General features: G+C 33.7%; 4 protein-coding genes across 6 annotated transcripts in view; 1 reads left to right on the top strand and 3 right to left on the bottom strand.

Moving 5' to 3' along the window:
* The window catches only part of LOC119633678, a 17,887-nt gene extending 5,379 nt beyond the window's left edge, over window positions 1–12,508 (bottom strand). The window contains exons 1-4 of the mRNA XM_038027353.1: window positions 12,333–12,508; window positions 8,840–9,000; window positions 1,646–1,788; window positions 1,363–1,573 (exon numbers count right to left, since the gene is read on the bottom strand). Coding sequence (XP_037883281.1) covers window positions 1,363–1,573; window positions 1,646–1,788; window positions 8,840–8,921 — 436 coding nt within the window. The 5' untranslated portion in view covers window positions 8,922–9,000; window positions 12,333–12,508. The remainder of the gene's footprint in view (window positions 1–1,362; window positions 1,574–1,645; window positions 1,789–8,839; window positions 9,001–12,332) is intronic.
* A 1,700-nt stretch (window positions 12,509–14,208) lies between these two features.
* LOC119633460 (protoheme IX farnesyltransferase, mitochondrial) lies at window positions 14,209–16,588 on the top strand. Its single transcript, XM_038027022.1, has 4 exons — window positions 14,209–14,382; window positions 14,451–14,676; window positions 14,740–15,426; window positions 16,277–16,588. The coding sequence occupies exons 1-4, from the start codon at window positions 14,308–14,310 to the stop codon at window positions 16,555–16,557; spliced, it is 1,269 nt and encodes a 422-aa protein (XP_037882950.1). The 5' UTR covers window positions 14,209–14,307; the 3' UTR covers window positions 16,558–16,588.
* Window positions 16,589–17,149: 561 nt separating this feature from the next.
* LOC119633320 (ubiquitin-40S ribosomal protein S27a) lies at window positions 17,150–20,078 on the bottom strand. 2 transcript variants are annotated; one of them, XM_038026821.1, is made up of 3 exons: window positions 19,995–20,078; window positions 18,483–18,819; window positions 17,150–17,353 (listed from the first exon to the last, which is right to left on the bottom strand). In XM_038026821.1, the coding sequence occupies exons 2-3, from the start codon at window positions 18,801–18,803 to the stop codon at window positions 17,204–17,206; spliced, it is 471 nt and encodes a 156-aa protein (XP_037882749.1). In that variant the 5' UTR covers window positions 18,804–18,819; window positions 19,995–20,078; the 3' UTR covers window positions 17,150–17,203. The 2 variants fall into 2 exon arrangements, with proteins under 2 accessions (XP_037882749.1, XP_037882750.1); XM_038026822.1 differs by lacking the exon at window positions 19,995–20,078 and adding an exon at window positions 19,904–19,981.
* LOC119633319 (ribosome biogenesis protein NSA2 homolog) lies at window positions 18,858–20,073 on the bottom strand. Of its 2 annotated transcripts, XM_038026820.1 has the most exons (3): window positions 19,995–20,028; window positions 19,904–19,921; window positions 18,858–19,793 (listed from the first exon to the last, which is right to left on the bottom strand). In XM_038026820.1, exon 3 carries the CDS (start codon window positions 19,773–19,775, stop codon window positions 18,996–18,998), a length of 780 nt encoding a protein of 259 aa, XP_037882748.1. In that variant the 5' UTR covers window positions 19,776–19,793; window positions 19,904–19,921; window positions 19,995–20,028; the 3' UTR covers window positions 18,858–18,995. The 2 variants fall into 2 exon arrangements, with proteins under 2 accessions (XP_037882748.1, XP_037882747.1); XM_038026819.1 differs by lacking the exon at window positions 19,904–19,921 and having other exon boundaries at window positions 18,859–19,793; window positions 19,995–20,073.
* Window positions 20,079–20,185: the final 107 nt, after the last annotated feature.

The raw sequence follows: 20,185 nt of genomic DNA, 5'->3' as shown, positions 1-20,185 counted from the left end.
GTGGGATTTTATTAGGCATCTCCAGGCAATATACGCGCTATCTTGAAAAGAATGCCTTTGTATGAAAATATTTTGTGATTTTTGATATTGTATTATCAAAACAAGTGATGTAGGGCATCTAAAGATCGGCATTGCTCGATTATAATATTCTTATCTGTTTTAAGCTTAATATCTATTTCTTAAAGATTTTGATGTGTGCCTAATATTTGCATAATACTATGGAGGAAGACATGAAATGCAAGCAAATTTGAATGAAGTTTATCTGAACTTTAAGTAACGGCTGATCTTAGGATTAATAGAGATAGAAATTGCAATTGGAAATTACAAAAATCTACTATGGAGACGATTTCGGAAAAGTGTACTTTTACTGAGCTGCAAAATTAATAAAAGACACTGTAGTTGTCTTGCATTTCAATTGCGTTTCACTTCATCAAACAAGTAAGAATATTATAGTCGGACACGGCCGCCCATTAAAAACCTTAAACCAGATTGTCTAACGCAACTCTTATTTTTATTCTTGAGGACAAAAATTATATCTTGTTACTATATAAAGGCAAACATTTCAAGTGCGTATTTACGGGAAAGTGGGGCCAAAACGCATCCTAATGTAGTACAAGATTAATTCTTACTGTGGAATCAAAAAAATAGCCCGAGAAAGTTCAAATTTGGTGCATTTAATTTCTTTGTGTTGAATTACTATTATGATATAATTTTCATTGTGAGGCATTGAAAATTGGACTTTTTTGTCGTATGAACTTCAGTTTTCGTCATAGGAGAGGAAGTTCAAAAATTATCCCAGCCTGTCCAAAGCTTCCATACCAATTTAGAATTCCCAAATATTACTACTTAGCCACTTTTGCTAAGAAAATTTGGAAATTGCAATCTTTTTTTCCATATAACGACTTTTCAGAATAGAGCGTTAAGCTGAATAGCGTTTTTCCTTGGGCCAAATTCCTTCACTGTACCAAATTTCATCGAAATATCTCAAAAATTGCGACCTCTAGCTTGGACACAAATTTACATGGACAGACTTCAGACGGACAGACAGACAGACAGACAGACTTAGATCAATTCAGATTATGGTTCTTAATCGATCTATATAATAAAAGGTAAGTCTATCTTAAGCTCTTCTGCGTGTCATATACGAACGCACTAACTTAATATACCCTGGACCACAATTGGTGTAGGGTAGAAAAATGCTAAGATGCGTTCTTACATTTAACTCTTACTGAAATTATGAATTAATCAATAAAATTTGGAGAATAAAAACAACTAAAGCCAAAGTGGAAGGATTCATATTCATGCTAGTCTTGATGTGAAATCGACAAAGCAAATTGTTTTGGTTATGTAATTACAACATACCAACTACTTTAAGTTCGATAAAAATTGACTGTGTTGGATATATAGATAGCTGACACTCGTATAGGCCCCGATCTTCTTCACGGACTGATTTTATTCGCAGAGACCAATGTCCCATGTGTCGAGTATGCTCTACAAGAAAGCGTTTATCACTGCTGTGCGTCGAAAGACCAACAGTCAACAGCTGAAAATCTCTTCTTCTTATCCAAGAGACCTGCAAAGAATGAACAAACACACAAATTATATTCTTTTCTTAATTAAAGAAAATGAAAAACACTTTACATACCGTTGCTGGTGAATTTAATTTGACAACACAAGGTAAAACGGCTAAGCCACCTTTTTGAGCAATAATGCGAGAATTATTTTTAGTGGCAAATTGAGATCTACCATTACTAAATAGATTCTGAGGCGATGAATTTTTACCCATATCTGCAAAAAAAAAAAATAAAAAATAAATTTCAATTTTATTTATAATAATTAACAAATAACTCGGAATTGCTATTGAAATTGTATTTTTATACCAATCACCGACAGATGAGTGGTATATTCATTTTGTCAAAACGTTTGCACCAACCACCACACAGGAAGCTTTAGTGATCCTATAGTGCATACAAACATATTTTCTTGGCCAAAATCAAATTCTAAAGCAATTTAAGCATGTCCCTCTGTCCATCTCTCTGTCGGTCTTTGGATCGCAAAAATTAAGTATCGGCTTCAAACTCGGCAGAAACGCTGGAAATGCTGGAAATGCAGGCAGGTTGGTCTTGAAAACGCGATGAATCGGTCAAAGGATACAACTACAGTACAACAACAACATAATCTGAGACCAGCTGTGCTTCCACAAATGTAAGACAATTTCGTCTTTTGGTCGTTGCTTATAAATCGCTGTTGCGATACAACGACAAAAATTTGCACTACATGTACTTTACGGATGATTCTGCAGCACTTGTACAAAAATGGAAAAAAGCGGCCACGCCTGCACGACGTTACAGTTCATTAAATTTTTATTATTTTCACTTTTTTGAAATTTTCTGCGAAGCTAGAGAGAATGTTGAAAATTATTCTGTACAGTTCTCGAATGAATATATATTTTCTCCCTACCCTTTAATTCTCCCACAAAGTGGGAAATTCGTTTTTTCTTAATATTATAATCAATAGGGCGTGAAACAAAAGGGCTTGGAGAGTAGAATGGCCAAAGCTAAGTGTGTTAATTTCAAATTAAATATCGGGAACGTCACGACAACGTACAACGGATGGGTATAAAAGAATCGGTCCCGGCCGAGTAAAATTTTTTTTGGGTGTTGAGCTTAAGTTGACTAAGTCAATACAAAGCGTGGCTTCTATGCCCAGATTATAGCTTATGATGTAGTACATAGTAAAGGTGTAGATGCATGCAGTGATGTAAGAATAAGTTTGCAAGCCTTGGCTGAAGATAAGATTATATTAGAGATAAATTTAACTAAAAGTAATGATAATCAATAGTAAAAAGTAATCATAAGTTGGAACGACGAGTTCACTTTTCTAACAGAGCAAGTTAGTTCCCCGAGGTGAGCATAATTACTTTTGCTTTAAAGAGATCCAAGAGAACTTCGTATAAACTGAAAAGGGTTGAAAGCTTTTTAATGTTATGAAACTTGTGATATCTAAAGATGGGATATTCAGCAGATTTTCTAGTCTTACAAACTTCATAAATATTATTTGATGAGATGCGAACCATTTCTAAATGTACTTCACCATAAAAATGCCCACTGGTGAGTTTGTTAAGTATTTTGATCTGCCAGGAATTAAAGTTTTTTTCCTGTTAGGGGTTAGAACTACAAAGTAGGATATGTTTTATACAAAAAGCGATTAGTTATGGCATACGTAAGGTTTCGAATTATTTTTATCGCCTCATTAGGAGTATATTTTACGGATGAAATTGAGCTCTTTTTACACGAAACTCAGCCTTTTCTTTTAAAAGCAATAAACAAGTCGGACAAGGTCGACCATCAGATATTCTACATCAATTTGCTTAGTACAATTAATTATTCACTCGTTTTTATTTTGAACCAAAGGCATGTGTTTCATGCAAGCTCGCACATCGAAGGATGCCCAACACATCATATGACTTGATCCAAATTTGATTTACTTCCTAACAATTTTGTTGTTTCTCTGTTTCAATCATAAAATGTAGAAATTAGACTTTCTCTCCATTTACGGGCTTGCTTTTTCTAATAACCTCTATATGTGTTAGGGTGTAGAAAAGTAGCTTATGCGATCCAAATTCAATCAATCCAATCTTCATCTTAAGACAAAGTTTATGAAATGATGAATCTGGTTCAAAGTTGGTCCACTTCATTTTTACGTCAAATTGCTATCATGAACAAATTTTCATCACAAAGTATTTACAATTAAGCCTTTTTCACATATAAGGGGTTTCCTGACAATCCTTAAATGCGATTGTATGCAAAAAACAGAACCTACTTACCCACTCCAAATTCAGTAAAGTTACTTTCTATGACCATTTGCTAGTGTAAACCACTTTTCACCACGAACTATTAAAAATTACACGTTATATAATGGGGTTCAAAAATATGAACCATCCAATCCAAAGTTTTCTCATCAATTTAGAATTCCGATATCGTGTTATTTAACAATTTTTCTTGCGGAATTCACAAAAGTACATCACTTTTTCTTACTTTGAGAAATTGTCGAAAAGGTGGACTGTAAGTGTAAATGGAGTCTGAGTATTAGTTTTCATCAAAATATCTCAAAAATTGGCGATCTGTAAGTTGAATAAAAAAATTCATGGACAGACAGACTGACTGACGGACAGGCAAACAGCCGGACGGACGGACAGACAATCGGTATAATGAAAGCTGGGTCTATCTTAGCCGCTTTCGAATGTTATATATGTCCGCCCAAGTGGCGTAGAGTACAAAAAAAGTACAGGCATACTAAGTCATCAAGCCTATCCCTCTTATTAATTAAAAGCGAAAGTGATTTGTTCAAATCTGAAAAGACGAAAAATTTTCTATGATCATCCATTACAATCGCCTTTAGACAAGCAGTTTAATGAACATGAAGCGAACTTCCTTCAACAGCCGGATTTTATACAATGTTTCCGATAAATGTTTCACTCCTGACCAGCTGGACACATTAGGTGCGACGATCGATCCATCAATGGAATATGTATCGTAGACATTCTTGTAATAAAGGACACGTTTTTCTTGGCATAAATGAAATTATGCGCAGTACATAGCTTTTCCTTTAACAAGTTCTAGAAATATTCTTTAAAAAATGTGAACTTATCAGATGACTTTTCAAATGACAACAACAAAACAACAACAACAAAATTCCTATATAAGAGAGAAATGCATTTTTTTCGTTTTGACAGTGACTCGCCGCCGAGAGATGAAGTCCGACAATTGTTATTGTAATAACTTGATGCAGTAACGTATGTATTTTTATTCTTTCCTTTCATGTTGTCTTTTCTCATTCTTCTTGAAGACTTAAAGTTTTGTATGAAAAGTTGTTAAGACTTCATATGTAATGGGTTTGCTCTTTTAAAAATCGGATTTAGAGAAGTTTTTATTTATTTACATTATTTTTGTTTGTTTTTTCTTGCAAGTTCCTATTTAAGACTCGATGCTGAAATGTATGCAATAAGCTTTTAAAAGAATTCTCTGTGATTATCATCTTGCAATTTACTTTTCTTATTCAAAGTATATAATTATTTAATTTTACTTTAGGCAAAAAAGGCAACGTTTACATATTTTTTTTTTTTTTTTTTTTTTTTTTTTTTTTTGCATTCCACTCTACCTTATAAAGCAAAAAGAACAGTTTTTTAGAATTAAATTAAAATAGAAAAAAAAATAAATAAAAAAATGCATTGAATTGCAATTGAGTTAAGACGAATTAAATAAGGAATTTACAGTTCTTTAACAATTTATAAAACAAAAAAAAACTATTTCAAAAGAAACAAGTAAGAAAATTATATTCGGTCGTGTCCGAATCTTTTACATCCATCATCGTTCTCGTAAGAAAGGCAGAAGAGTGAGTAAAAGAACAAAGTTTACATGCTCTATAATATGGAGTGGGCGCAGCACATTACTCCTATTTTCAAAATAAGAGTTTTTGTCATATAGGCATATGGGCGTTGTAGGCCCTTTGTCCTTTGAAAAACTAAGCTAACCTTATGAGATTAGAAGTCAAACCCTCACTCCCGCATGAAAAACTTTTCCAATCCTGGCCAATGTTTCGCAGATGAATTCCTTTAAAAGTTTGACATATTCAGAGCTACGATGTTCGCAGGCAATAATCTCTCTTTTCTTAAAAATAAAGGACTTCATCCTGTCATTTAACATATGCTTATAAAATACAATATAAGGTTCAATTCTTGACTTTGACATATAGCGCGTATCCTTATGCACTTAGTAATCGATCTTTGATTCATTAAAGCGATAATCTTCCAATCGCCACAAACGACTGATATCGTCATCATTATTTGGAAGAATGTTCTTCCAAAATTTGATACAATCTAACAAAACATGCTTGGGATTGAGACGCTAGTAGACGGTACCATTTTATTGTCCAGCAATCAATTATAAAGACTCCTAGTGCATGAGCCTTCCTACTCTAAGACACATGGCTTGTATATGTACACACATGCACGCTGTATCGTGTAATATCGAAATTCTTCTTCTTTTAGTAACCATCATCGAAAAACGATTGTTAAAATGCTTACAGCGTCCATAGGAATGTATCAGAGACTGCATAAAACTCATACATACTTGATCGGTATTAAATTTTGAATCGATTTAAGCTTCGATCCGCTTCATGTCGAAAATGAATATATCAGTATGAAAATTGACAAAGGAATTACTGCAGGCAGACTGGTATTGCAAATGAGTTAAATTGACCGAAGACAGAGGTGATATCAGGACATAAACTGAGATCATCTCTCTTCTCAAGAGCAAAGAAAATTTGCTTTTTTTCCCGTTACTCACAAACTATAACCGATATAGTAATCAAAATTTTCACACTGAATCTACGCTATCTGTAGCAAAATGGAACAGATCAACTTTGTCCACTGGAACAGATCAACTTTAGCAATAGAAATGTATTTATTCTTTTATTTTTGTTTTTCCTTCAGGAAGACGATGATGGATATAAAAGACTCGTCTGCAGCTTGTGGTATGTGTTTTAATGATCTTATTAGTAATGTACGTGAGACAGTTTACAAACATTTCTGATGCTGTTTCAGTGTATACAACGTTGATTTCAGAGAATTAGCAGAGACTTTACGTGAAGTTTGTCTTAAGAGAGCCGTTGGCCTTTGAGGAAAACACTCAAAGGATAAGGTTGCCCAAATGTATATAAGATAAAGACGAAACTAGGGAATGAATTCAAAGCAATGCCCATACGATCACAGCTACACACACACACACACACACACACACACACACACACACACACACACGCAAGACGACACAAGAAGATTTTCTTTGAATATCTCTGAAATTTCTAATTGCGTTGAAAAAATTATAGACCAATAGGCCAACATGATACTCCGAAATGCAATTCATCGCTATTTACCAAAACCGAAACCTACCTCGACATGCTTCCGGAATAAGCTGAAAGGGTACGCTAGGATATCATTTCTTTCAAACCAAGAAATTAAGAGTTTTTCAGACGACACAAAAACCCCTTTTGCGAAATTATTCTGACGGCTCAAGACAGGGTTGGCCCATAAGTAATGATTCATTTCAAAATTTGAAACAAGCTTTGCAGTTGATATTCCTTAATTCGTTATAAAATCTTCAAAGAGCAGTTTGCTAATTTGCCGGCAAATTTCTAATATCCGCCTTATAGAAATGCAGGGAAGACCCAATCCGCCTACTTATATTTTCTACAAAACTGAATCTTTTATTTCGTAAGTAATGCTGCAGTGATCTGAAGAGTTGGTGTTCAGAGGGAGTAAGGAGAGGGAGTAGGAGGGGGGTGCGAAAAAGCTTTCCATTACAAGTCTTTGATTTCTTTCTCAGTGAGCTTTGCTATACAGTGCCGAGTGTGATCAATTTCCCGTATTACACCTTTTCTATGGACTAAACTTGTTCTCTTTTTCGATAGCTCTGATTGCAACTCAGTGCCAAATGCTTTTCTAGCATTTTCTTTAACAACTCAAACTCTGCACAATAGCGCTTTTCCAAGTGATAGGATAGGTTCAGACATTGATATTATAGTGTGATTTGCATGAACCGATTGCTTGGAATACTTTATGTGATCATGAAGAATCCATTTTTTTCATCTGCGGTAACGATTCTGCTATGAAAACGATCTCTACGAAATCTGGATAACAATAAAGTGCATAAGTGATTGACATTGATCTCAGATTCATATTTCTTGCCTTTACCGGAAATACTTGTGTGATTTCTATGATTTCTTGAACAAATCGTACTTATTCCCTCAAAACTATAATTCAATTTCTAAACCAGGCAATAATCACCTGACAAGGTATTATAAAAGTTTTGCAACTTATTGTTTCTACCATAAGCCTCGACTCATTTTCTGATTTTCTTGCAAACGGATAACTTTGCTATCTAAGAAAAAAAATCGTAAAACAACGAAGAAAAAGTGTAAAAATTCTCGGAGTTCATTGATCAATAAATGGCGGGACAAAATAAGAAAAGCATTTACATTTCCGAAATTCGTCTTTATTTATCAATGTAACCTCGTTCAACAGGGATGCAATCAATCCAAGGCTATTCTAATAGTTCGATAAATTTCCTATAGGACGATTTGTGAAAATGCGCTTTAACTATCATAATGATCTGTCTATCATTAAAGGCGGATCTTTTTCGCTAGACGAAAACATTGACTTTAGACCAGCTTTGGAGAGTACAATGAATATGTCAGCAATCCGAAATGAGATATTCTGAATGCAGCCATTAGCTTGTGAGGAGCTATTTTTATTCCACTGTCAGTAAACGTTTCGATACAGTTTTCTCATGGCTAAAAGCAAAGCATACGGGAAGTAAGATCTTTCCATAACGACGTGACATGTTAATGGGCATCATTCGAAATGCGCAAGAGTTGATGATGTATGAGTATGTGTCATTCAGTCCCGGAATTTATTGATCAATGTTATAAATACCTTCTCTTTGCGGTTAGCAGTTTTTTTTTTTTTTTTTTTTTTAAAGCTCCCAACACATTATCTGTCAGCACTTAATTGTTTTTACCTTTTAAACTAATATATTATATACGTCCTTATCACCTCCCCCGCCTTCAATACATAATCCAATACTTTACTTATTACTTAGTTCTATATGCGCGCATACACATGTAAACAAAAACTGAAATACTGAGCAGAGTTACGTCTTAGTTTATCACTTTAAGCAATAAAACCGTTTATATAATTATGTGTAATGTGTAGTAATGCAAGAATAAGTTGAAATGTAAATGAGAAGAAATAATGCAATATTCACATTAAAACTCTTACCCGAATATGTTCCGATACACACAATTACAATTATAAGAAACAATCCACGTAGTATCCGAATATGCGTTAAGACTGAATTCATTATTTAGTTTATACATATATATCCTTTAATATAACACTTCAAAAATAAGCGCCATTTATTACTTCAATGGAGGCTTTATCTGAAAATAGAAGGGGAATAAAGCGTTCTTAGCCATTACGACGTAGTTCAATTTACGCTAAAGCATTAATAGATATTTCATTTAACACATTTTTTTTATTCAATTATCCCAATCAGTGCAATGGAACGAAAACGTTTTGAGTTCACATGACATCAACACATGATTCTCGATGGGCAAAGTTTTAAGCTCTTTGGATGAGAACGAGCACAAGCAAGGTATATACATAGATTATAGTGGATTTCCGCAACACAATCTGTAAATACTTCACAACCCATTCTTCTCAATCTTTTCAAAAACCCTTTAATAATCAGGACCATCTTTAAGCTGAGGAAGCCTCATAATATGCTAACCAAATTTAAATATACATTCATCCTACGATCTTTAACCAAAAAAAATCCCTTAAAAAAAAAGGCAACAAAACAAATTAAATTTCTTTAATATTAAATGGGAGTGGCTGGTTTCTTACATTCTTTGTAAAATATATGCGTAATTTTTATCTCATGTATATTGTAGTTTATGAGATGTGGAACAGAAGAGATGCTCTTAGTGTATGTTGCACGTTGCACTAGGCGTGTCCTTCAAACGATTTCACCCATTTTGAATACCGACCTACGTGTAAGAAGCAAACAAACGGATTCTGAATTTAGGTTTGGCGAAGAGTACACATACTATTTATTGCATCTCTGAAGTCCCCTACTGGGCATTAAAAAACAATTCAATTTTAATCACTATAGCATTGCGTAGTGATTAGGAGTGGAGATAAAATGTAAAGAAAAATTTTTGTAGTAATTAGTAGAAATATGCTTTTTTTTTCCTTTTGCTTTGGATGTACTCTTCGATCAGCTTGGCCCGTTCTCTCACGAATCTGCGGGCAGGAAATGCCAACGTTTCTCCCCGATTCGAAGCCGCTAGATTCATTTTCACCGGGGAAGGTTTATCACAGACGCTAACCGACAGAGAGACGGACAAGCTTAAATCTATTCAAAATATACATTTTATGGAGTGTCAGGAGCTTGCCTTCGTTTTGATGAAATGAATATACGGTCTGGTCATTTGATGATTGTTATAATAAGTCTTATTGCATACCTTCCAAAGACTGCAGCGAACAATTTTTTTTAATACATTGATATGTCCATTGGAGACCTTCCATAAGTTCATATATCCTTTACTGATAATGCAGACGTGAAGAGATACCTTCAGGTAGTTGGCTGTCCACATTTTTCTATTAATATTAGAATCACGAACTAAAAAATCTTGTCGGTCTTTTTATTTTATTCTTGACAAATTGATATCGAATATCACGAAAAACGATTCAGCTAACGAAAGAATGCGTTAATTTATTTTCTTTCTTAAAATGTAGATTGGACGGAGAATTTTTCTTACGATACGATATACGAGTAATATATTCCCGCATTAATAAATCTAGTCCAGATTGAACACTACTTCCTTATTATTATACCCTTCACCGGAAGATAAAGTTATACTCATTTTGTCATAATGTTTGCAATCCAAACTAAAAGGATACTGTCGATATAGTTACTAAGCAGAAGGACTTGAAAAGTGGAATGCGAAAAAGTAAGTGTGTTAGTTTCAAATTAAATGCCTCGCACGTTTCGATAGTTAAGTCTCGACGTAATGGCATATTTTTTACATTACAATACCATCGATATGAGTATCAAATAAAAGGACTTGGAGAGTATAATGCGGCAAGGCAAGTATCTTAATTCCAAATTCATTAAGGTGGATGTCACGACGTGTTGGATTAATTTTCTTTTACCAATAAACATTATTCCATTCTTTTTTTTTAACCATAGACAAAAGCATAAGCCATCAAGGCTTGCGCGAGTGGGCACGAGAAGAATATAGTTTCCTTCCATGTTTTTAACTACTTCGAAGAAAGTGGTTTTCAAAGAGCATAGTTTCCAGAGTGTTCACTCTTAGACTAAAATACGGCTGGTGTGTCAAATTTTATCAAAATATCTCAAAAATTGAGACTTCTAGGATGAATATAAAACGGACAGAGGGACAGATCAGCTTAAATCGATTTGGAAAGTGATTTTGAATTGATTGCTATAATTAAAAGTGGGTCTAGCTCAAGCTAGCTCCTTCTAAATGTTGCGTACGTCGGCATAAACGTAACATATCTCAAACGGCGTAGGGTATAAAAACGGGAATTTGATTGGATTTTTGTTTTTCTTTACATTTGCATGTAATGTCAGTTGAAACAAGGGATTTATATTTACTTCCAAAGCATGAAGGCGCACCATATAGCCAAATAGCCCTCGTTGACTCGCGCGCCATCAAGACAATAACAGTACAAAATCTTACATACGCCGCTTAGCGTGTTAGCGGTTGGACACAAACCATATTTGAAAACATGGCGTCTTAGTGAATGGGCTCAAATCATATTTCGAAACAGTGGTAGTTCACGAATGTAGGAATACAAACATTCACTCTGAATTAACCAATAACTCCTCGAATGTCTTGTTAAAACATCTTTAGTAAGAAAAATGTACGAGAAGCCTGAAATCACGAGCAAAGATTCTTAGAACAAATTTGAAAATACATGAGATCCGAGCGCATAAATTAAAAAATATCTAATTTAGTTCTTATCGCATATGATGATAATCTAAATATCTAAAATAACAATGTCTTCAATCAACGAAATTCTTCACATTTTAGTGCGTTCGTTGTCGATTGGATCCAAAGCTTCTTGTTCCTCTTCGGCTTTCATAAAAATGTTTCATCGACGTCGAACATATTAATTTTAATAACGGTATTATTGATTAATGCAAAAGGCTGTCGATTGCGAGTACCCATAAGAGTATCACTCAATGTAATTTCGCAGAAATTAACAATGAATTCGTGAGAATAGTCCTATTCAGTTTAAAATAAGCTTTAAAAAGCTAAATGTAAAATTATGCATAATATTTTGCCAAAGACGTCGCCCACGGGAGTAAATCCTCCATCTTGCTTAGCTTATTATTCTATTGTTTGTTTTCATAACAGGTGAGAGGAAAGTGATAAGTTTTGTATAACCCAAACACGACGTTGCTTTAATGTTTTAAGGGTGAGCATTATTATCAGTTAGCCTTCAAAAAAAATATACTAACATTAATTATCATCTCACATTCCTAGTCAATCGTAAATTTAGCGGAACTAGCTAAAATTCCACATGCATGCATCAAGGTGTATGTGAATAGGTATATCCTTTTCTTTATATACAAATATATACATATACATATATATGCATATGTACATACATATATATTCATGTATTTGTATGCATTTTGTACATTTTTCGTAGAAACTCTCAGCGCATTTGAACTTACCCATATAAAGACAATAACAAATTCTTCAGAGTATTTTAGATTACATAAACAACGCAACGTTAAAGTATACTTTTAGTATGATTAAATCAACTTCATTATTTGTAACAGTAATTTCTTTTTAGAATTTTATGATATTCTCATTATATATAGATTTTCCCTTTATTTTTTTATTTTTTTTTTTTAATTAAAATTTCTTAATATTTAATTGACCGACCAGAATTTTAAAAGAATTTTTCTTTTGTGTAATTATTATTAATTCTTTTGTTATAGTCGTAAATTATTTTACACATAAAACCTTTCACAATATGATATATTAATAATTTAACTAAATTTGATTTTTTTTCAGGTGCTTTTTCTTTAATTTAAAATTCTATGGTCACAGCAATATAACGTAAATGCTTCGCTATATGTACTACAAAAATCGCAATCTAAAAAGGTTATAAACACTTGCGCAGTACACAAAAATTTGTATAACAATTTAAACGTCTCTGTTTTATTTTACATTTACTACATGTAATTTTACAACTAATGTAATAACATACGAGCAATGAATTTGCCGATTGTACGTAACCGATTTGAATCCAATTTTATCAAGTTTAAAAAGAATTTACTTGATCAAGCAGGAAAAATGTACTGATTTTTGGCATCTCCTAAGTTAGAGATGAAAACATTTACTGTTATCAAGATTTACTAAACTAACCTAATTAGAAAAAAACGAATTGTTGTAAATTTCAAATGGACTTAGGGGAAGCAGAAGGTTCGCAACAATGGATAATTAAATGTGAATACTATTATGGCAAGGTAAAGATGTAAAAGTGTTACTGAGCTATAGGTAACCAAAGTTTCGATCACTGACGTTGGTTAAATGGTCTTGAAGAAAATTTTCTTGACTGGAATAATATCAGTGTTTTTTATTTAAATTTAAAGTATCTGCGCTTTAGACGAAATCTATGTGGATTCCTTTATATAAACGTAGATCTATATAGATTTCAAGTTAATTCCGACAATCATCATCAACATTATCATCAGTTTTTTATTTTTGATCTGTCTAAAAAAATATTTTCATTTCTTAAAAAAGTATTTGTAAAAATGGAAAAATGAACAGGAGAGCGAAAAGAAAACGTTGAATTTGTTAGAAAAATATTAGTTTCATAAATTAAAAAAGTTAAAAACATTTTTCTTAAACGCTAATTTCATATTTATTAGATTATGTTTCAGTAAGTAATTATTTGTAGTTATTTTGTCATGTTCTACGCAAAGAAATCATATAGAATTCGAATTTTTAGCTTGGCTTCACTTTCGATTGGTTGTTTTCATCCAAATTTTTTTTTCCTTAATGCAAGTTTTACTCTATCTTCTTTTTATGGGTTTTTTTATATTTTCATTAAATCTTCATTTTTTCACAGTTCTTCCTTTTAGAATAAAGGGTTTTTTTTTGTTATCACTTGGCATGATAATATTTATCCGTAAATTAAAAACTTGGCTGCATTCGCTCAGTTCTAGGGACAATATTATATATATATAATTTTTACTTCTATTTCTATGCTTCGTTTGGTGAAATGCAAATATTAAATGAAAATTTTTATTGACGGCTGCAAGTTACGTGGCAAAATTGGGCAAAATGAATAGAGACTATGCGGGATTAATAATAATTACTTATGAAATATTATTATTACTATTATTTTAATTTTAGACTAATGAAATGAATTCTTAGACTAAAAAAAGACATTGAGCACTAGCAACACAGGCCATCGGCTCTACTTATGAAATAAAAAGTGAGCAAACAATAAAAAATATATATGCAGTACCCTACAATATTGAATTATCACAGTACATGTTTTATACATAAGTAACTACAAAATGTCAAAAATTGAAATTGTTAAGTATGGTAACATTGGCTGTCATTTGGTATTGTAAACAGAGAAAAATATGATTTTGTTTAAAAATAAGATATAATTGAACTAGAAAATAAAGTATGCTCCAAGTTTTATTAAGGAGGACATCAGGCAATTTGTCTTCCTTAAGCTGCACGTACCCCAAGCATTTTAAAGTAAGTAAAGATAAGAGATTTCGTTATATAAACTTCATTGAAGGTATACGTGCTTCTTTTTCTTATAGTATTATACAACCGGAGTAAAAAAGCTATTAGAAACAAGTGACGTTGAAAGCAATAACAAGAGCACAACTCAATATGGAACGGAATTGTATCCGAATAGCAAAACTACTAATGAACAGATAGCAAAACAATTAGAGGTAACCCGTCTCGTGTGGCATCCTAGTCCCAGTATGAAAAAAGATGAAGTGCTCGGCCATTATAAAAAGTTATCTAAGTTTAGACTAACCTGTAAGTGCGTGCTTTTTAAATCAAAGAAGGGTAAATGAGATCTGCGATTTTGTCTTTATTAAGCGCTTGTAGTCATAACTACAATGGCTGGTTATGCGATGGCTCCCGCGCCATTTGAAATAAGTACGTTTGTTATGTGCTCTCTTGGCACTGGACTTGTATCGGCCGCTGCGAATGCTATAAACCAATATCATGAGGTGCCCTTTGACTCTCAGATGTCACGTACGAAAAACAGAGTACTAGTCACCGGAAAATTAACTCCGCTTCATTCAATCGGTTTTGCCGTTACGTCCGCTGCATGCGGTATTGGTTTATTGCATTTTGGTGTAAATGATTTAGCAGCATTATTAAGCGCAGCAAATTTATTTCTTTACACATCGATCTACACTCCTATGAAACGGATGACGATTTTAAACACTTGGGTAGGCTCTGTGGTTGGTGCAATTCCACCTTTAATTGGTTGGGCTGGTTGTAGTGGAAGTTTGGACATTGGTGCTTATATACTAAGTGGGCTTTTATATGCCTGGCAATTTCCACATTTCAACGCATTATCTTGGAATCTACGACCGGATTATTCTCGAGCAGGATATCGGATGATGGCAGTAACTAATCCAGATTTGTGTCGACGAACTGCATTAAGATACACTTTTGCCATTGGCCTGTTATCCTTCTTGGCGCCCGTATTCGATATTACAAATATTTGGTTCGCCTTGGGATCATTACCTCTAAACGGCTATTTTTGCTATTTGGGTAAGTTATTGCGATTCATTTTTTTTTTTTTTTTTCAATTATATATTGAAGAATATAATATATAGACAGTAGAGTAACATGAAATGTTGTAAGTGATATATACATGCTATGTCAGGTCTATCCTTCCGTGTCTTGCATTTGTAGTGGCAGGTAGGCATACACAAAACCTCATCAGCACGCTTCTCTGAATGGATACAAAAAATTCAGCTAAAATGACCGCGCGTCTATAATTGTTTTATATATTCAGTGTACCTTATATAAGCTTTATGCAGCCCTCTGAAATAATGTGTAGTGGAAAGAAGTAGAAGGAGATGAGAAGTTGTATTCTTTCTTGGAGAACCCCTTACCTCAACTTCAGAATTGCAATCATTAATTATGGACGTATTATTACACCATTTAGATTACTTTTTCATTGAACTTGTAAGTTTAGTACGAAAAATATATGGAACATTTTTTAATTCGATATCATTTGCCGTAAGTTTCCGAGTTTATTGGGAATTGTTTGTTATCAATTAATTCCAAATTTCTATCAGCACTTTTGCTGCCGTGACCAGTATCAAGAACATGATGAGCGGACTAAGCCGAATTTTTACTTGTTGATAAGAGTAAACCCATCTACTTGGCCCGCAATCGATGCTTAAGTGTAAGCCTTTTAATCTCTAGAATTTATACTAATTTTAATTTCAAAACGCCGCTAAAACGGCTATAGGTCTTTTATGATGTTTCCTTCTTTTTTTGTGATACGAAGTAGATATGAACTAAATATTCGTTTTAGAGAAAGCTTTGAAAGCGGAATATTCTAAAACTAAATCTATATGACACTACTTAAAAGCAATTCTGCATTTTTCAGCCTATAAATTCTATCAACACTCCGATAGCGGATCGTCTCGGAAACTGTTCAGATATTCTTTAATACATTTACCTCTTCTGATGGCTATGTTTTTGTTATGCAAAACGCATTGGATATTTATGGAAAATGCTAACAAGGAAGAAACGTCTACGAATTATACCCAAAGTAAAAGCGACAAAATTGCAAATAACTTAAACAATTTAACATCGACTCTGCTAATTACTTCAAGAGATGACACAAATAAGCTCCTACCGCTAATTCCGTCAACCAAAGCAAATTAAAGCATATGTACATTACCTCTTAATTTATATTGTTATGTATAATTTTTGAAATGATATTTATGTTAAATACACTATGTAAGATGAAACAATGATAAATGATTTAATGATTTTAATTTTTTTTTTCAATGCCTTTGAAAGCAACAACAACAAGTTTCAAAAATCCCATAAAGTATATAAAGTTTTTTACAGGACGCGCCCACAAAAGCTTTTATTTTAATAGAAAAAATCAGTTGCGCCCACCCCATACTAGGGAGCATGAAAATATAGTTCTTTGTCTTCTTTTTTACCACTAAATATGTAGACTCAAAACAAATTTCTCCAATACAGTAAATAATTCACATCAGGGACCACTTCATATTCTTAATCAAATCATAACGAAACCGTTATATATGCCAACCCTTTCCTACAGGTACAGAATACACAAAACAGGGTTAATCGGCTATGGTGAGTGAGGCATTACGTCGTCTTTATTAAATTACGGCGTCTTATTAAATGTCTTATCCACATTTTTGGATGTTACGAAGAGGCTATCAAAATCAGCATGCCGTTATCCTTCAATGGTGAGAAGCTAAAAGAAAGTTTGGCAAAAATCTAATTTTTTCGTTTTACTTTATTGAAAGATTCGTTATTTCCAATAACAATTTATTTATTTATCTTCTGGTTTCGTGAACACGAAAGTTAAATTGCATTTTCCGCAATAATGCCGGTCTTCATGCGCGGCCATGAACACACCAGCACCGCAATTCTCACCAGGACATTCACGACGTAAACGATGAATTTTTCCATTTTCATCAACCTTAAAAAAATTTAAATATAATACTAAGTTTAATAATAATAATAGCAAACTAAAAATTATAAAACAAAAATAAAGTGGAAATGACCAAAACTAATAAAAGCAAATAAACGTAATTTGCTTAAAAACCTAATGATGTTATATACCAACAAAACGTCTTAGGCACGCCATGGTGTGTTGTGGAAACAGTTCTACTTTATATTTTCTGATCCTAAGTGCATTCACACACATTTCTGCCCATTTAATTTCACCTTCATATTTAGTCTTGGCATTTGTAATGAAAGGAACGCCTTCTCTGGTATTGAGTATATTAATGTTTCGGCAACGAACATTCTCCTGTTAAGCTTGACCTTATCTCAGCATTTGCTAGGAACATTCGATTTCTTATTGCTACAATTTTGAAGCCTTATAAATATTGCGTCTAAGCATAGTTTCGCGAGGAAAATAAAACAGAAATCTCTGATATTTTCTTTCAAATATACAAATGAAGTGATGTCCAATAGTAAAGATGGCGTTTTCAAGAAACTGTTCATTAAAATCCATGGATTACATTTACGTTTAATAAAGCTTTTAAAGTAAAAGAGAAATTAACGTGTTATGCTTTATTCCGAAAGGCAAGAACAATGTCGAACCACGTTGCCGATCAATTTATATCGTGATTCTATTCCGATCGGCATATGATTATTCAATAACTGCTTCTAGCCTGGGAAATTTATGACGACAAGCAAACTTAACTTACGCTGCGAGTCTACGAATTTCGCCATGGAGTTATGTGCAGACGCGCTGTTAGTAAGCTAGACAGTCTGAGGATGTGGCCATGATAAAATCATCAGTTTACTTTGCCCTTCAGTTCAACGAAGGATGACAATTTAAACCACAGCCACATTCGGCCGTTAATAGTTCTTAGGCCTGAGATTTTCATGAATTTACTCTTACGACTGCCAGCACACAAATGTACACATCGATAATAAAGAATCGTATGACATTAATTCCAGTCTTATGCATCATACACTAAAGTATTTCTCTTTTGTTCTCTCAGACAACGTTTTAGGATGATTAGCTCAAGATCAACAAGACTCAAGAATTCCACTTTCTTACTAATACACATGTGCATATTCATTTAGAAATGTACCTTATAGTATTTCAAGACAGCTAACTTGACCTTCTTCCTTTTGTGCTTCATTTTCTTCGGTGTGGAGTAATTCTTCTTCTTGCGTTTTTTTGCTCCACCTCGCAAACGCAACACAAGATGTAATGTGGATTCTTTTTGAATATTATAATCGGACAATGTGCGACCATCTTCCAATTGCTTTCCAGCGAAAATCAATCGTTGCTGGTCGGGTGGAATTCCCTCTTTGTCCTGAATCTTGGCTTTTACATTTTCGATAGTGTCCGAGGGTTCGACCTCAAGAGTGATGGTCTTGCCCGTTAGGGTTTTTACAAAAATCTGCATATTGCAACCGGCAGACCTGAAATAAAAAAGAACATAGGCTTATTGAGGTCAATTAAAAAGGAAATAAGAGTAAACTACAATTTAATAGATAAGTAAGAACGCAAATTTAAATTTAGAGCATTTCTAGTTATGACGGCTATTACTAATTTATTTTTGTTTTTTAAATACTAGACACATGAAAGTATTTGAACATTAAACAAGTAGCACGGCATTGATAACACCATCGTTTTCAGGATTATTCGTTACTTGAGCGTATTTTCCCCATACGACTTTACCGGTTTGAGTGACAAGACCCAAATCGGAAACATTCACTTCAATAACGGTGCCTTTGGTTATAACGCCAAGTGAGGTAAACATTGGCGAACTGGGGTTTTTCTTTACACCGATAATAGGCAAATAAAATGTAGCTTTAAGTTCGGGATGTGTGACATGTGCTTTTTTCATACGTAACGCCATTGGTCGTATGAACCGCTCAAATTTTGGCGGTTTACGAGTAAAATTTTCTCCCACAAATGTCACTTTTGTCACCATTCGTTTCCACGCTTTTCGCTTGGTTTTACCAGTCTTAAGAACTTTGAACACTTCGGCATCGGATTGAGCGCGAACTTTCGGTATAGGTACATCCCATTTTCCAGCTTTCTCTTTTCTTTTTTGTTTAAGCATATTTGAAAGAACTTTTGCATTAGATTGTACACCTCGATCCAAAAGATAATGCGGCAAAGCTCCATCTTCAACCTTTTCAGCTTGTTTTTTAACTTTCTTCTCTTCATGGGCTCGGATGTTTTTCTTTATTTGTATTTTCTCATTACGGCGCTCTTTGTTGAACAGTTTCGCCTTTATACCACGCAATTTTCTCGCCTTACGGGCACGCTCCTTTGGTAAACGTGCTTCCCTCTTGCGTTTACGTTCTTCATAATCAAGTCGCCTACCGTACAATTGTCGGTGTCGGTCCATGTATTCATTTTGTGGCATGTTGTTGTTATATTACACCTAGAACAAAGGACATGCATCAATTCCTCTTTAAGTTGCCGAATTGACACTCAGAATAATTAAACAAATTTACTCCGAATCCACGTTCTGCTTATCATTCAGTCACTCACCGTTCGTAGGAAATGTAACTATTAATAGTAGTTTTTTCACTGCTTAGCTTAATTTTAATAAACTTTATGTACGAAACTTATATTTACCCACCTTTACTTTTTACCACACGGTTAAAAAAGGAAGTACTCGAAGTTGGTTGCGGTGGACGTAGAAACTATAACAGAGCTGCCAACTTTTTTAGTAGATGTAACATTTTTATTAATTCTTATGTGCTATTGTGGGATTATGTTCGCAAAGAATTCGAAAGCAGTTTAAAGCAATTAGATAAAAGCGGGAGAAAA

The sequence above is a fragment of the Glossina fuscipes genome, unplaced genomic scaffold, assembly GCF_014805625.2.
Source record: "Glossina fuscipes isolate IAEA_lab_2018 unplaced genomic scaffold, Yale_Gfus_2 2, whole genome shotgun sequence".
Lineage (NCBI taxonomy): Eukaryota > Metazoa > Arthropoda > Insecta > Diptera > Glossinidae > Glossina > Glossina fuscipes.
The sequence above is the reverse complement of the archived record's forward strand: the minus strand, read 5'-3'. Positions and strand labels throughout refer to the sequence as shown.

Coding starts and splice junctions, on each gene's coding strand:
- LOC119633460 (XM_038027022.1), top strand. CDS start 14,308: ATGCTCCAAGTTTTATTAAGGAGGACATCAGGCAATTTGTCTTCCTTA. Junction 14,383..14,450: donor CGTACCCCAAGCATTTTAAA/GTAAGTAAAGAT, acceptor TTTTTCTTATAG/TATTATACAACCGGAGTAAA. Junction 15,427..16,276: donor CGGCTATTTTTGCTATTTGG/GTAAGTTATTGC, acceptor TGCATTTTTCAG/CCTATAAATTCTATCAACAC.
- LOC119633320 (XM_038026821.1), bottom strand. CDS start 18,803: ATGCAGATTTTTGTAAAAACCCTAACGGGCAAGACCATCACTCTTGAG. Junction 17,354..18,482: donor CTGTCTTGAAATACTATAAG/GTACATTTCTAA, acceptor AATTTTTTTAAG/GTTGATGAAAATGGAAAAAT.
- LOC119633319 (XM_038026819.1), bottom strand. CDS start 19,775: ATGCCACAAAATGAATACATGGACCGACACCGACAATTGTACGGTAGG.